The sequence below is a fragment of the Paramormyrops kingsleyae genome, chromosome 20 (genome assembly GCF_048594095.1).
Source record: "Paramormyrops kingsleyae isolate MSU_618 chromosome 20, PKINGS_0.4, whole genome shotgun sequence".
In the NCBI taxonomy this organism is placed as follows: Eukaryota; Metazoa; Chordata; class Actinopteri; order Osteoglossiformes; family Mormyridae; genus Paramormyrops; species Paramormyrops kingsleyae.
In genome coordinates, this window is record NC_132816.1 from 9,684,775 (window position 1) to 9,701,807 (window position 17,033).

Here is a 17,033-nt window from a genome sequence, read left to right on the forward strand (position 1 = left end):
ATTTGGTTCCCCTGCTAAAAACAGACTGACAGCAATTCTGAAGCCCAATACAGTTTATACACATGTCAGATGGATACATAATTACATGTCCATAAACTAGTATCATCTGTATTAGGTTCCAGAAAAGCAGCACGTTTGTTTCAGCAGGGGGAAACAAATATCCTGGATCTCAGGAAATGCTTTCTCTTCACATCCAGGCCAAAAAGTATGTGAGGTGAATGAAACTCATTTAGGTACATAATTATGTACGTAAACTAGAATAATCAGTATTGGGCTCCAGAGTTACTGTTTGTTTCAGTAGGGGAAACCATATATTCTAGGCTTAGGTAATGATGTTCCCTCGCACAAACCTATGATTGATGGCTGAAAAAAGGGATTCAGCTACGCATTTCCACGTAAAGAAATTTGTATTTGGTGTCCTGCAATTTCCGTGTGTGTTACCATAGGAAACCACGAATCAGAACTGAATTATGAATGGATTCAAAGACATCGTCAGCAGTAGACGGCAAATGTAAGGAGTGAGTTGCTCCAGTTAAGTTATAATTAGAAATTAACAATATTGCATCGATCGTCACGCATCATACAGGTTGTTCTACAACTGTACAAGCAATACTACCGTTTTCTGTATTTCCCCAGTAAAAACCTATCACAAGTTATTTAAATCATTGTACTTGTCTTTGAAAACACAGAAATATCGCAAAGACATGCGATGTTTCCACGTATATGGCTTGTTTACCTCAACACAGTATTGGAGACAGACATTTAAAGAGCAGCGAAATCATATAACTATGAAGTAGCGGTTGACGTCATTATTTCAAATCAGCGCGCGACATCGGCAGCATGAAGGAGCTGTACCTCCCGTAACACAAGCAAAACGCGAAACTAGTTAGCTACATTAGCAGCTACAGCTACGAAGCCAACCCCAAACCGTCTTACTGTGCCGCAAATGCCTCCTAATGACAGTGACTCGAAAGTTGTTTTCCCAAACGGTATCTCCCTGCGACGCTTTTATCCGTAATTAAATCCAAAGACTGTAATGTCTGCGGACCGCAGCAGCCTGACGGAATAATGGCTGTGCCTCCCTACCCTTTTGAATTCACTCGCTCCGCGCGCCGCGTCCTGATTGGAGGGCAGCAAACAAGGCCACCCGCGAGACGCTGCCGATCCTCGCCTGCCGTCAGACATCTGCGTTACAAATACAGTAATAAATACAAACACAGCAGGTTGTTTTAAACAGTACATTAACCCCAATGGGACCTGTATCTCGAAGCCGGATTTCTTGCCTAGCTAGATAGCTTGTCGAATTTTTGGTAGTTTGGGCTAAATGTAAATTGGACGAAGATAAAGTGCCTCAAATCCGGATAACCAAGAAATCCTGCTTTGCGATACAGCCTCCGGACGGTATCATAAGTCAGTACCGGCTTACATTAGAGTGAATAAACCCTGAGGACAAATGACCAATTCAATTCAACTTCCACTCGTCCATCCGCCCATGTATGTATGTTACATTCTTATGTTTGTAATGTCCTCAGGCTCGGTGTTTTATATAGTGCTGTAGGACCTGGACTTGATTTTCTTCAAATCTATAAAATAACAGAAATCTATAAAATAAGTCATAAATATTTCTTTGACACTTAACGCATGCAGTTGTTTTTAATATTACTCCTTCCTAGTTGCAAACAACGCGAGAGCTTCTGTCGTGACGTTGCAGAGAATCCCCAGAATTCACAGTGAAAATCAAAACAAAGTCGCCTCTCTTGATGAAGCTAATGGAGGGGGAGAATGGCAATAAACTCAGTTGATTTCATCTTAAAATCATATCGTCAGAATCAGATGATCGATTTAATACGATTACCAATATCCGTTTTAATTTACTGGAGGTAGAGCACAATATAATTCAAGTGATGATTTATATATTAAAGTGATTGCTTTTTGTTAAAGTGATTGCTTTTTGTTAAAACGCCGACAGTAATGTTTGTGGCTGGGATTTTCTCATTGCTGGAGCGGCGTCAGCAGTCATGCGGGCGCTGCTTCGGTCTGTCATGGTGAAGATGGAGCTAAGCCAAAAGGCAAAGCTCTCGATTTACCAGTCAATCTACGTTCCTACCCTCACCTATGGTCATGAGCTGTGGGTAGTGACCGAAAGAACGAGGTAGCGAATACAAGCGGCCGAAATGGGTTTCCTCCGCACGGTGGTCGGGCTCTCCCTTAGAGATAGGGTGAGGAGCTCGGTCATTCGGAAGGGACTCAAAGTAGAGCCGCTGCTCCTCCGCATCGAGAGGAGCCAGATGAGGTGGCTCGGGCATCTGGTCAGGATGCCTCCCTGGTGAGGTGTTCCGGGCATGTCCCACTGGGAGGAGGCCCAGGACACGCTGGAGAAACTATGTCTCCCGGCTGGCCTGGTAACGCCTCGGAATTCCCCCCAGAGGAGCAGAGGAGGAAAGTCTGGGTTTCCATGCTTAGACCTCTGTCCCCGCGACCCGACCCGGAAAAGCGGTAGATGATGGATGGATGGATTTTCTCATTGCCTTGCTGCTCATTGGCTCATATGACCAATATATGTATAACTGAGGTTGATGTGATACTAAGCCTAGCTAAACTCAAAATAAATAAATCGCAGGGGCCTGATGGCATCTTACCTATAGTCTTGAAAGAGATGAGGGATATTATTAGCCAACCTTTGACTTTAATATTCCAGAAATCGTTATCTGCCGGTGTGGTACCATCAGATTGGAAGCATGCTAATATAACACCCATATTCAAAAAAGGGGATAGAAGTAATCCAGCAAACTATAGGCCAATCAGTTTAACTAGCATTACTGGAAAAATAATGGAAGCTATAATTCAAGTGAAAATGGTAGATTACCTAGATGCAAATAACATTATAAAGGATAGCCAACATGGATTTAGGAGAGGTAGATCCTGCTTAACGAATCTGCTTGAATTCTTTGAGGAAGCTACAAGTGAAATTGATCACAAAAAGGCCTATGATGTGATTTACTTAGATTTCCAGAAAGCCTTTGATGTTGTCCCCCACAAACGGCTCTTGTTAAAGCTTAAAGCTGCAGGAATTTTAGGAACTGTGGCAGCTTGGATCAAAAACTGGCTAACTGATAGGAAGCAGCGAGTAGTTATTAGAGGCACTATGTCACAGTGGGCCTCCGTTTATAGTGGGGTACCGCAGGGTTCAATTTTAGGACCACTATTGTTCCTAATTTACATTAATGATATTGACACGAATACATACAGTAAACTGGTTAAATTTGCAGACGACACTAAGGTGGGCGGGGTAGCAGATACTAATCTAGCAGCAGAGAGGCTTCAACGGGATCTGGATTTAATTAGCGAATGGGCTGATACTTGGCAGATGAAATTTAACACAGATAAATGTAAGGTAATCCATGCAGGGAGCAGAAATATACAGTACAGATATTTTATGGGTTCCACTGAAATAAAGGTAGCTGATTACGAGAAAGATCTCGGTATGTATGTTGATGCTTCCATGTCCCACTCTCGCCAATGTGGGGAAGCAATAAAAAAGGCGAACAGAATGTTGGGTTATATCTCTAGGTGTGTGGAGTTTAAGTCAAGGGAGGTGATGTTACACTTATATAATTCCTTGGTAAGACCCCACCTAGAATACTGTGTGCAGGTTTGGTCACCACACCTCAAGAAGGACATTGCTGCCTTAGAAAAGGTGCAACGAAGAGCTACGAGAATGATTCCTGGTCTTAGAGGAATGTCTTACGAGGAGAGGTTAGCGGAACTGAATCTGTTCAGCCTTGAGCAAAGGAGACTAAGGGGGGATATGATTCAGGTCTATAAGATTCTAACGGGTCTGGATGCTGTTCAGCCAAATGACTATTTCAATATTAGTCTAAATACTAGAACTCGTGGCCATAAGTGGAAATTAGCGGGAGAACATTTTAAAACAAATTTGAGGAAGCACTTCTTTACACAGCGTGTAGTCAGAGTATGGAATAGTCTTCCTGCTATTGTAGTGGAAGCTAAAACCATGGGTTCCTTTAAATCAGAGCTGGATAAGATTTTAACAACTCTGAGCTATTAGCTAAGTTCTCCCCAAACGAGCTTGATGGGCCGAATGGCCTCCTCTCGTTTGTAAATTTCTTATGTTCTTATGTATGTTCTTATTTCATGAGTGAAGTATCCCGCTGTGGTGTACTGGTGCCCTTTAGTAAGGTTTCGTGGAGTGGTTCAATAACGCAGCCAACACCGGCATTCTTAAGCACAAATCAATGTTTCTTTTTATTCAGTTCCTTTCCTATAGTTACAACTTCTACCTAAAATAGAGATCACAGTGCCATCTACTGGTTAGGCGTATAAGTACCTAAGGTCCATACATAAGATCCGCTAAGACAGGAGTCACCAACTCCAGTCCTGGAGGGCTACTATCCAGTAAGTTTTCTATCCTACCTAGCTTCTGATGAGCCACACCTGCTCCTGGTAGTGTGTCTCATCAGGACCGGAGTTGGTGACCCCCGTCTTAGCGGATCTTATCTATGGACCTTAGGTACTATAAATACGCCTAACCAGTAGATGGCACTGTGATCCCTATTTTAGGTAGAAGTTGTGTGTAACTATAGGGGGTGCTTTTGTGCTTTACTTAGCCGCCAGAGTTAAAAATTACTTGCACAATAGTGATGCTTCGGTTTTATGAGCCGGCTCGTTTACGTGAATGATGGGAGCTCCTGTTTGAGAGCTGTCTTATTTTTTACACTCTTAATAAATACCTGGGTATGACGTTAAACTGCATCCGGCCCTGCAAGCGGTCCTCCACATTGCAGGGAAAATATTTTGGGGGTTAGTGGCAGGATTAGCACTCCAGTCACCATAAACCAACTCGCAACAGCGTGAAATAAACAGGCACGATACCTTTCTGCTCTCCGTGGGAGTAGCTTTGCTGGTAGCTTATGCAGAGGTAGCTCTGCGCGCACCATGAAGGGGATGGGGGAAAGACTTCGAGAGCCCCATCCCTGGATGAGTCGACACCGTCAGAGAGCTAATAGGGTCATGCCTGTTGGGGATCGGGGCTGGTGTGGTGTTGAGGCGTTGCCTGCTGCATAGTGGCACTTGGGTCCCAGTTTGAAGCGGCCCATCCGGGTAGGCGTGTGGAATGTCTTGTCTCTCCGGCAAGATGACCATCTTTCTACACTGTCGGGGAGCTTCGTAAACGCAGACCGGGGAGTGGCCAGATCTCTGTAGGTGGGTATCCCTGCTTTTGGTCTGGTCAGTCTGGTGGCTGCCACACTCAGGGAGTAGCTGTTGCTGTAGTGGATCGGCTCCTCCCGATAGTGTCTGATGTCACTCGAGCGTATTATGAGACTCAGGCTAAGGCACTCCTTGGGTGTTTTGTGTGTATGCTCCGACCGCGGTGAGTGAAGTCTTGTTGAGAGGGACATTTTACTCGCAACTTGGGCCCCTGGAGGATGGGCTCCCCCTTCTTTGGGTCTGGTTAGGGTTAGGGCTTCCTCTGCTGCCCCCTGGAGGATGGGCTCCCCCCTTTGGGTCTGGTTAGGGTTAGAGCTTCCTCTGCTGCCCCCTGGATGATGGGCTCCCCCTTCTTTGGGTCTGGTTAGGGTTAGGGCTTCCTCTGCTGCCCCCTGGAGGATGGGCTCCCCATTTGTGTCTGATTCCTCCCAAGGATTCTTCCTTCTAGGGAGTTTTTCCTTGCCACTGTCGCCTCTGGCTTGCTCACTGGGGTATTTGGCCGGAGATAATGCAAAGCGATTTGTCACAATGTAATGTTGTGAAAATGCGCTATACAAATAAAATTGAATTGAACTAAATATTTACATAATGTGATACAATGCAATGTAATAACCATTATGAATGTTCTACGTGTGATGTTATAAAAAGCACATACTTGTTTTCTTTGTTGTACAACTTTACAGTTTTTATAGAAGGCAGAGATGCTCTCCAGCAGAATGCCCACCACATGTTTCTCAGGGCATTGAAGGGGGAAGCTCCTACACAGAGCCAGTGGCAGCATGTAGCAGTGGTCACTTCATTTCAGGTACAGGATGAGCTTTGCATATATTTGTGCTCCGTGGGTGCCATAGGTGCGTTCACAGAAGACTTGTGGTATAATTTCCATATGTTCCTTTTTTTCCCCTGGGTGGTTATTTTTTATTAATATTAATGTTTTTGTTTCTTTGATGGGTCAGTTGCAGGGAATATCATAACCCTTGAACCTGTGTCTGACCAACGAGACATTGACCCATGTGATGTAGTCGATGAAGACATTATCTGACCATCAGGGGAAGAGGTAAATGTTTCAAATAATGTTTGAACAAACTCCACTCTGAGCAATCAGTTCTAATTATATAAGTTTTGTACAGGAGCCCAATGCCAGCACACACGTCCCTTCTGGAACACGGAGATGGTGAGGTCGGGTGAGCCATGTTTTGTACTTTGTAAAGTGGGAAAAAGATTTAAAATACTATACTGTGTATACAGTGCACAGACAATCCTAAGGCATTTGTCTTCGGATTTTCATTTGCAGAAAAATGTATGTGTTCTGTACAAGAGATATCTTCAACAGAAAATCACATAGTAGCACCAAGTTCCTGGGGGCGTACATCTCTGGAGGACCTCTCCTGGTCAGACACCACCACGTCACTGGCTGAGAAAGCTCAAACCCGCCTCTACTCCCTACGCAAACTGAGGAGAGCACACATCGCATCTCCCATCATGTGCTCATTCTACCGGGGCACAATCGAGAGCATCCTCACCAGCTGCATCTCTGTGTGGTATGGAGGCTGCACTGCATCGTGTAGAAGTCCCTGCAAAGCATAGTGGATGCAGCGAGCAAGGTCATCAGTGCCCCACTGCCTTCCCTCAAGGACATTTTCTACATCCGCCTCAACCGCAGAGCCATCAGCATTGCTGATGACGGCACTCCCTCCTCAGCCTCCTCCCCTCAGGGAAAATGTACCGGAGCCTCCGGGCTCCACAAGACTGTCCAACAGCTTCATCCACCAAGCTGACAGGATGCTGAACTCTGTCCACTACCACCCCCCCCTTGCCCCCTGCCCCTGGACCGTAACAAGAGAGTCACTACTTACCAAGTACCCTACTGTAGCCGCTACCATGTAAAGTCTCAATATTACTTCTGCTGCTAACTGTCTTGCACAACTCAAAAGCTACTCCAAAAATGCACCTCCTCACTTGACGACTGTGACTGGTCTTTTGCTGTCTTTGCACTACCGACTTTTACATATTGTACAGATGGTATTTATCTTGTATACTTTTATATTTTTGCACTATGAAGAGGAGAGAGAAACGGCATTTTGATTCCCTGTATGTTATGGACATATAATGAATTGACAATAAAAGGCTATTTGATTTAATATATTGTAACAAACTGTATTTGTATTTGTAAAGCAAATACTAAACATCAACAGGACTGATGCTGGGCACCTAACAAAAACACTTTTCACAAAAACATTGAACAACATATTTATTGGGCTTACTGTGATAAACTGTCAACTGTGTGAATCTGCTGGTGCCTCTCCATATGTCCTAATCGACTGAAGCTCTTCCCACACTGGGCGCACTTGTAGGGCCTCTGCCCTGTGTGAATCCGCTTGTGCTCCTTTAAGGCTCCTGACCGAAGGAAACTCTTCCCACACTGGGAACACTGGTAGGGCCTTTCCCCTGTGTGAGTCTGCTGGTGCTCCTTTAGGTGTTCTAAACGACTGAAGCTCTTCCCACACTGGAAGCACTGGTAGGGCCTCTCTCCTGTGTGAATCCGCTCATGTCTCTTTAAGTTTCCTAATAGTCTGAAGCTCTTCCCACACTGGGAGCACTGATAGGGCCTCTCACCTGTGTGAGTTCGCTGGTGTATCTTTAAGGTTCCTGACCGAATTAAGCTCTTCCCACGCTGGGAGCACTGGTAGGGTCTTTTCCCTATGTGAATCCGCTGATGTGTCTTTAAGGTTCCTAACTGACTAAAGCTCTTCTCACACTGGGAGCACTGGTAGGGCCTCTCCCCTGTGTGAGTCCGCTGGTGCTCCTTTAGGTGTTCTAAACGACTGAAGCTCTTCCCACACTGGAAGCACTGGTAGGGCCTCTCTCCTGTGTGAATCCGCTCGTGTCTCTTGAAGTTTCCTAATAGTCTGAAGCTCTTCCCACACTGGGAGCACTGGTAGGGCCTCTCCCCAGTGTGAGTCCGCTGGTGCTCCTTTAGCTGTCGTAATCGACTATAGCTCTTCCCACACTGTGAGCACTGGTAGGGCCTCTTCCCTGTGTGAGTCCGCTGGTGCTCCTTTAGGTGTCCTAATTCATGGAAGCTCTTCTCACACTGGGAGCACTGATAGGGCCTCTCACCTGTCTGAGTTCGCTGGTGTATCTTTAAGGTTCCTGACCGAATTAAGCTCTTCCCACGCTGGGAGCACTGGTAGGGCCTCTTTTCTTCCTGAATGCACTGGTGTTTCTTTAGGGATTCAAAATTACTAAAGCTATTCCCACACTGGGAGCACTGGTAGGGTCTTTTCCCTATGTGAATCCGCTGATGTGTCTTTAAGGTTCCGAACTGACTAAAGCTCTTCCCACACTGGGAGCACTGGTAGGGCCTCTCCCCTGTGTGAGTCCGCTGGTGTTCCTTTAGGTGTCCTAATTCATGGAAGCTCTTCTCACACTGGGAGCACTGGTAGGGCCTCTCCCCTGTGTGAATCCGCTGGTGTCTAGTTAGGTTTCCTAATCGAGTGAAATTATTCCCACACTGGGAGCACTGGTAGGGCCTCTCCCCTGTGTGAATCCGCTGGTGTCTATTTAGGTTTCCTAAATGATTGAAGCTCTTCCCACACTGGAGGCACTGGTAAGGTCTTTCCCCTGTGTGAGTCTGCTGGTGCTCCTTTAGGTGTCGTAATCGACTATAGCTCTTCCCACACTGGGAGCACTGATAGGGCCTCTTTCCTGCATGAATGCACTCGTGTTTCTTTAGGGATTCAAAATGACTAAAGCTATTCCCACACTGGGAGCACTGGTAGTGTCTTCCCCCCGTGTGAATCCGCTGGTGTCTCTTTAGGTGTCCTAATCGACTAAAGCTCTTCCCACACTGGGAGCACTGGTAGGGCCTCTCCCCAGTATGAGTCCGCTGGTGCTCCTTTAGATTTGCTGAACGAATGAAGCTCTTCCCACACTGGGAGCACTGGTAGGGCTTCTCCCCTGTGTGAATCTGCTGGTGTCTCTTTAGGGTTCCTAATTGACTGAAGCTATTCCCACACTGGGAGCACTGGTAAGGACTTTCCTTTGTGTGAGTCTTCTGGTGCTGCTTTAGGTGTCCTAATCGACTGAAGCTCTTCCCACACTGGGAGCACTGGTAGGGCCTCTCCCCTGTGTGAGTCCGCTGGTGCTCCTTTAGATTTGCTGAACGATTGAAGCTCTTCCCACACTGGGAGCACTGGTAGGGCTTCTCCCCTGTGTGAATCCCCTGGTGTCTCTTTAGGGTTCCTAAACGATTGAAGCTATTTCCACACTGGGAGCACTGGTAGGGACTTTCCCTTGTGTGAGTCCGCTGGTGGTCCTTTAGATTTGCTAAACGATTGAAGCTCTTCCCACACTGGGAGCACTGGTAGGGCTTCTCCCCTGTGTGAATCTGCTGGTGTCTATTTAGGTTTCCTAATTGACTGAAGCTCTTCCCACACTGTGAACACTGGTAGGACTTCTCCCTTGTGTGAATTTGTTGGTGTCTATTTAGGTGTCCTAATCGACTGAAGCTCTTCCCACACTGTGAACACTGGTAGGGCCTCTCCCCTGTGTGAATCTGCTGGTCTCTTTTACAACCACTTTTTTTATTGAAAGTCTTCTCACCCTGGGTACCTCGTTGAGCTGGTGGAGTGTCTGTACTGGCTTCTCCCAGGGTACTGAGTGTGTCTGAATTGGGCTGAGTGGCACTGGGGCCCGCAGAAGTCGTGGAATGCTGGGTGTTGTTGACACTTCCAGCCCTCAGTTGTCTGACATACTCCTTGGGGTGAGATCTTTTGATATGTCGGTGCTGGTCAATGTCTGCTGTGTTGGAGGATGGACTCTGAGTACAAGCAAAGATTTGGGAGGATTCATCTGCTCTCCATGCTGTGGGCAAGATAGAGACAGTAAGTCAGTGCTGAGATACAACAGGGTTAATAGAAAAAGAAAGTCAGGAAAAAAGTGAATGAGACAAATAAATATCTTCTAAAGAGCATTTGTTACTCCATAAGCAGTTCATGTTCTCAGTGTGCTGTTCACACTGCAATCTCTGACATGCCTGAACTGCACAGAGTAACAACACTGCTGGTTTGAAAAGGCAACTTGAAGCACAGGCTATAACCTCCAAATGTACCAAAACATTTGCAGTTTGATGGTATTTGCTGGTAGTTAAAATCACCTTGGTTTGGAGGTTTCACAATCCGTTTGCTTCTCCTTCTCCCATCAGTGTTTAATGGAAGCGAATCAGTCAGCTCCTCCCCAGTCACATCCTGAACCTCTGCACCCTTCATCTTCCGTCACAAAAACCAAACAAGGTAGAATAAGCTGTTGATTTCATATATTAATACAGGCTGTTCTCTTTGCCTATCAGACAACAAACTCATTTTTAGGTTAAAACAAAGTATAATTATGTTCTTTTTGGATTTACATTTGCATTTACAGTTGGCTGTTTTTGAGATTAGGGGCACGTTTGTACTCAACATTCACAAGAACTACACAAGAACAATGTGTAACAAGAGACATTGGGAATGACCAAAAATCAGCCAGGTAAAGGGCGGAAGCAACTTTCTAATTCTAGCGATGACAATTTAGCCAACAGTACCACATGAATCAAAGAATGACATCACGTGACCTTCAACAAGAATGGGGAACATTAAGTGCTGTGAAGTGCGCTGCTAGGAAAAGTTCATAACATGCTCCTAGAAGCAGGACTAAAGTCTCATAAAGCAAGGAAGAAGCCCTTAATCCAGTGGTTCCCAAACTGGGGGGCACAGAGGTATTGCGGTGGGGCCGCACCAATGGGATAGCCTCAGGGGCGAAATAATCTCTTCACAGACTGGACAATTAAACAAATAAAGCAGCGCAACATTACAGTAACTAACAATAAACAAACCACTAACTTACTTGTACTATTAGAGCATTTATGTAATTTATTTAAACTTTATTTTACCAGGTAAATTAACTGAAAACCAGTTGTGACTGCTTTATGTGATATTCAGGAGAATTAGCAGATTACGCATCGGAACTTCCTGGGACACAAACGTCATACAAACGACACGTTCTTCAGCCAATAAGGGCAAAGTTGTGTCGTCACGGAGGCTGTTCCAGTTTGTTCAGCCGGCTTAGAGGTGCTGTACGATTAAGTCGTCTTGCTCTTGCAAGGTTTTTGTACCATTGACAACGTTTTGCAGCGCCGGACAAAAATATCTAACCATATCTTGAAAAACGAGGTTTAAAATTTTCTACATGAAGTGCAGGGAGACTATTAATTAATGGGTATGATTTTGTGTTGTGTTGCGCTATAGTATAGGCTGAAACCTGCGGTTATCATTAAAGACAAAATGCGGTAATCGCAAGACAAACTTTAATTTGTGTACGCCAATGAATATTAACAGGAATGTTAAATCTGCATTTGCATAGTTTCAAACTTGTGCTGGACTTTTATTTTTAATTGATCTTTTTTTCCCCACAGTGGTGAAATTGCACCATTTGTATTTTGTAATTGCATTTGTTTCGCTCAATTAGAAAAAGGAGTTGTATTTCAAATAAAGTTTGAATCTGAACCTGTGTAGTTTGAATGGGGGGGGGGGCTCAATAATGTTCCTATCTAGAAAAGGGGGGCCCTGCAGAGAAAGTTTGGGAACCACTGCCTTAATCAATGAGAAATGGAAAAAAGGCAGGTTGGAGTTTACAAAAAAATTGTATATTTTACACAGAAGCATACCCATAAATTGAAAAATGAAAGTAAAAATTCAATATGAGCTAAGAAAGCAGTGTCATATGTACAAAGTACAATGAAATTCCTACCTGAATGCCCTCTCCACAGACTACAGTCAAATAATACTAATTAGAGCTTGAAGATGTGCAGTATTAATATCAGCATTGTAAAATAAACACATGCAATTCTCACATCGCAAATACTACAACAGTTAACTGGGTTATACCTGGGAGTGCACTTGGACAAAAAACTGGACTGGTCTAAACATGTGGACATCGTTTACAGGAAGGGCCAGAGCCATCTCTATTTTCTTTTTTTTTTTTTTTTTAATATTCCCTCCTCCACCCCCCCTCTGCGGGGGACTGTATCTATTTTTTTTTTTTTTTTAAATTACTATTTATTTATTTTTTTTAATTTTATTTTATATTTTTATTTACTTCCTCAAAAGAAGGAGAGGGAGGGGGGGGGACAAAGGAGAAGGAGGGAAGAGAGAGAGAGGGAGAGAGAGGAATGGAAAGAAAACAGAAAAAAAAAAAACAAAAGAAAAACAAAACAAAAAAACAAAAAAACCAAGAAAAAAACAAAACAGATAATCTGCTTCCATGTCTGTTGAAAAGAGAAAGACAACATACAACATCTGTACTAATCACAACGACCATCAAACGTTAAATGTTATTGAACAGCACACACAACCAGCCTTACAACCCATGCCCAGAAACAACAGCCGATCAAGACAGTGTGTGTCCGTGAGCACGTGTCCGTGAGCACCTGTGTGCACACCTGTGTGTCAGCGCGCTGGTGTTCCTAAGGTTTCTCCAAGTAATTGTCTAGTAGTGTGTGTGGGGAGCCACAGCCCCGCCCACCCAGGACATGAAGTCGACACGGGGGAGACCCGGGCCCCAGATATCCAGAGGCCCCCCAGGGCACGGGAACCCCAGGAGGACCAACGCAGGGACAATTGCAGCCCCCACCGAGAAAAGGGCAGAGGAGCGCTCCGGAGGGGGGCCATCCGGCAGCCACATCACAGGAGCCCCAGGGGGCCGTGGCGACGAGCACGCAGGCCCCGCCGGCGGCCGGCCACACCAGGGCAGACCGGACCCCGGGCCCAGAGATCCAAGGGACCCCCCACCCCCCAGCCAGGGCCCCGACAGAGCCGGAAGGGCCAGGCCCCGGCAGGCAACCGCCGAGAGTGAGCCAGCACACACCAGAGCATCCAGCCCCAGACATCGAGAACCACCAACGCATCGGCGGCCGGGGGCCTCATCCACCAGCAGGGAGTGTGGCGGGGGGTAATAGAGCCTGAGATGTTATTTCAGGTGGAGTCTAAGACCCAACCTGACACATACGTATAGACAGACAGGCACACACATACACAAGCATACGTTCCCACCCTCATGCACACATAAACAAATATTCACCCATTCGCCCAACATGAAGACACAGAAATGAACGCCGTACACACACTCACACTCCCCATATATACTCTATACTCCGAGATCTAGGCACCACCGCCCCCAGAGGGGCAATCCGCCACCAGACCTCGGAGATGGATCCCTTTTTTCCTCTGGCATGGGGACAAGAAGACCACCCCGGACCCCACAGCAGCCGAGAAGCCCACCAGCCCAGACCCCGACCGGACGGCCAGCTCCTCCCAGCCCCCGGCCCCAGATGGTGAACAGAGAACGTGGGTGTGAAAAGACCCCATGCTTCCCTCCGCCCGCTCATATGTGGTGTTGGTGCGTGTTGTTCTAAAGTGCTTTAAAACAGGGGAAGGGCATGGTGCTAACCACCCTCTGCCAATCAGCAGCTGGTGTCAGCTCGGCCCCTCCCCAGAACCCTCAATGTCTATATGCAACTTAAAATTGAGAAGTGGGCACTGGCACCAGAGGTAAGGCTGAATGAACAGACCGCCCTCTGGACGCCATTCCTTGTGCCCACCCCCAAGGCCCTAAATGTATGTGTCATGAGAGAGTAAGTAATGAGAGTGTCTAAGTTGTGATGTGTGATTGAGACACAGGTGGCCACGGGGGGACAGAGGAGGAATCCCCTGCATCCCAGCGATGCACCTGCACCTCAAAGCCCTATATGTGTGTTGGGGTGACGGAGCGGGAGGAGGGAAGCATTTAGGGATGGGGAGGAAAGGATCGGGGGGGGCAAAGTACCCCCCCTCTGGAGCCAGCCCCCCCGCTGACCCCCATAAGCACCCCCGTTCCCCGAAATCCACCCAGGGCGGGAGAGCCGAGGCCCATCCAGTCCGGGGGCCCAGAGCAGCGGCACCACCGGGCACCACAGAGCCCGGGGCAGCCAACCAGACCCCACCACAGAGGGAAAAACTACACCCACCCCACCATTCAGTCAACTCCCAGACTACATAAGACAACAGACACCCAGGTTTGGTCCATTCTCCTACTCTATTGGATTCCCCCCCACCCCCGCAGAGTGGATACCCCTAAGGCAGGGACCACCTGCGGGCAGATGGTAACAACCTCCCCACCAGCTAAAGAGGCCCCCAGCCCCTCCAATGCGCCGAAGGTCCCCGCGCCGGGGCCGGGCCCCAGTGCACGCGCCAGCCCACACCCCGGCGACCCACCCACCAGGACCCAAGCCCCCCCAGCCCAGCCGGAACCCCAGCCCGGAGGCAGAGCGCCCCCAGAACCCCAAGCCCGCCCCGGACCCACCCAGGAGCAGCACGGCCGCCAGGCTGGTACCCTACGTCCGCCGGCACAGGCTACCCCAGCAGCGCTGCATGCAGCCGCCAGAAAGACGCCACCCAAGAGCCACCAAAGCCCCATCCAGGCCAGGACCGCAGTCCCAGCGCCGAACCCCCCCAGAAACCCCCCCCCCCCCCAGGGAACCCCCAGACACCCCAAGCCCATAGGCCCCCCCCCACACCAACAACAAAGACCGAAGCGGGACAAACCTGCGACCCCCCACCGCCACTAGGTGATGGAGCTGATCAAAGGAGCCCAGAGAGATTGGTCTAATGTGGTGGCAGAAGCTGTATCAAGACTAATATGGTCCAGCAAACTCTCTCTATATTGGTTGATATTAAGGTTATTTTTATTTTTCCAGTTCATGAGGACAGTCTTCTTAGCAATGCATAAAGCGGTGAAAGCCATGTGGGTTGTGTTAATCTCGGTAGTGACACCATCTAAGTCACCCAACAAGCAGACTGAAGGAGAGGCTGGAATGGTACATTTCAGACACTTTGATAAGTCCTCACAAATCCTGCGCCAAAACATCTGAACAGGTGGACAGAACCAAAGAGCATGGATGTAATTGTCAGGTGTATCCCCTTGACAGTGTGAGCAGTTGTTAGAAGATGTAAAACCCATCCTGAACATCCGATGCCCTGTATAGTGCACTCTATGCAGGATTTTGTATTGTATTAATTGTAAATTGGGACTTCTAATCAGTTCAAAGGTTTTTAAGCATGTCTTAGACCAGAAATTGTGGTTCCAGCTGATTGATAAATCTGCCTCCCATTTTGCAATAGGAAGGGATATTGAATCATCCATTTTAGAAAGTGTCCTGTATATTTTAGACAGTAATTTGGGGGTTTTGAGATTAAGGAATTCTGCCACCCTTGGTGGTATTTGTAATTTGATTTGAGTAGACTTGAATTTCCTTTTTACTATAGATTTAACTTGTTGATATTCTAAAAATCTATTCTTGTTAATCCCATGTCTTTTAACTAATAAGTCAAAGGGGATAAAGTCTATTTCTTCAAATATATGTTCCAAGTATTTAATACCTTTACAACTCCAATCCGGGAAATTTATGATATTATTGTTTAGTAGTATGTCAGGGTTGTTCCAGATGGGAGTACGTTTGCATGGGATTAATGAAGACTTAGTTGTTTTTAGAAACTCCCACCATGCTGTCAGAGAAGAGCTGATATTGATGCTTTTGAAGCATTCATGTCGTTTAATGTTTGAGCTAATGAATGGTAGATCCGAAATGTCTATGTTATTGCATAGAGCCTGTTCTACGTCTAGCCAAGGTTCATCTAAGAAGGTATGTTTTAGCCATCCTGAGATGTTTTGAAGCCTGTTGGCTAAGAAGTAGTGGTGAAAATTAGGCAGATCTAGTCCTCCTTTGTCCTTGGTCCTTTGCAGCGTTTTTAGGCTAATACGCGGTGGTTTATCTTTCCAAAGGAATTTAGAGATGGCGGAGTCCAGAGATCTAAACCAGTCAGGTGATGGTTTACTTGGAATCATTGCAAATAAATAATTAATTCTTGGTAACACCATCATTTTTATTGATGCAACCCTTCCCATGAGTGATATGGGCAGGGACTTCCATCTAACCAGCTCATCCTCTACCTTCTTTAAAAGTGGGATGTGGTTTAATTTAGTTAAGTCTGCCAGCCTAGGTGAAACATTAATACCTAAATATTTAATATCCCCAGATTGCAGTGGAGTGGAGGAAGAGTTCTGAAAGGAGCAGTTAATTGGAAGAACTGTAGATTTTAACCAGTTTATTGAATAATCTGAGACTCTTGAGAAAGAGTTTATTAATGTAATTACCTCAGAGAGAGTGGTTTGTGAATGCTGGAGAAAAAGTAACACATCATCCGCATAAAGACTGACCTTATGTTCCACATTCTTGCATTTGATGCCTTTAATCACTATAGCCTGTCTAATTGCTGCTGCTAGTGGTTCAATAAAAATTGCAAACAGTGAGGGGGAGAGAGGGCATCCCTGCCTGGTGCCCCTCTTGAGACAGAAGCTAGAGGATGTTTGGTCATTCGTCCTAACACATGCTGTTGGGGAACTATATAATATTTTTAACCAGTTTATGAAAGAGGTTCCAAAACCAAATTTGTGTAATGTTGCAAATAAAAAACTCCAACTAACTCTATCGAATGCTTTTTCTGCATCTAGAGACAATATTATGATTTGAAGGTTTTTATTGCACGAATAGTCTATCAGATTGAGTAATCTACGTGTGTTTGTTGATGAGTGCCTCCCTTTTATGAAACCAGTTTGGTCAGGATGAATTATGTGAGGGGTTATCTTCTCTATTCTTTTTGAGAGAGCTTTGCAGATTATTTTAAGGTCAACATTAATAAGTGATATTGGACGATAGCTGGTAGGCAATATAG

General features: G+C 46.2%; 1 protein-coding gene and 1 long non-coding RNA gene across 16 annotated transcripts in view; one reads left to right on the forward strand and one right to left on the reverse strand.

The window, feature by feature from the left end:
• LOC111850770 (uncharacterized) overlaps positions 1–17,033 on the reverse strand; it is a 73,849-nt gene that overhangs the window by 7,801 nt on the left and 49,015 nt on the right. For 9 of the 13 annotated variants that reach the window (XM_072703844.1, XM_072703846.1, XM_072703848.1 and 6 more), the window contains 2 exons: positions 10,388–10,499; positions 7,361–10,095 (listed from right to left, as the gene is read on the reverse strand). The exons of 3 other annotated variants lie outside the window; for them this stretch is intronic. In XM_072703844.1, the coding sequence (XP_072559945.1) occupies positions 7,490–10,095; positions 10,388–10,499 (2,718 nt within the window). In that variant the 3' untranslated portion in view covers positions 7,361–7,489. Of the gene's footprint in view, positions 1–7,360; positions 10,096–10,387; positions 10,534–17,033 lie in introns of those variants that run through there. One more of the 13 variants, XM_072703850.1, reaches the window with a different exon arrangement.
• On the forward strand, positions 1,171–7,350 carry LOC140581346 (uncharacterized). Of its 3 annotated transcripts, none has more exons than XR_011984432.1 (5): positions 1,171–1,494; positions 5,913–6,034; positions 6,186–6,286; positions 6,360–6,413; positions 6,524–7,339. It is a non-coding gene; the product is annotated as an uncharacterized lncRNA (long non-coding RNA). The 3 variants fall into 3 exon arrangements; XR_011984430.1 differs by lacking the exon at positions 1,171–1,494 and adding an exon at positions 1,748–1,880 and having other exon boundaries at positions 6,524–7,350; XR_011984431.1 differs by lacking the exon at positions 1,171–1,494 and adding an exon at positions 5,112–5,223 and having other exon boundaries at positions 6,524–7,350.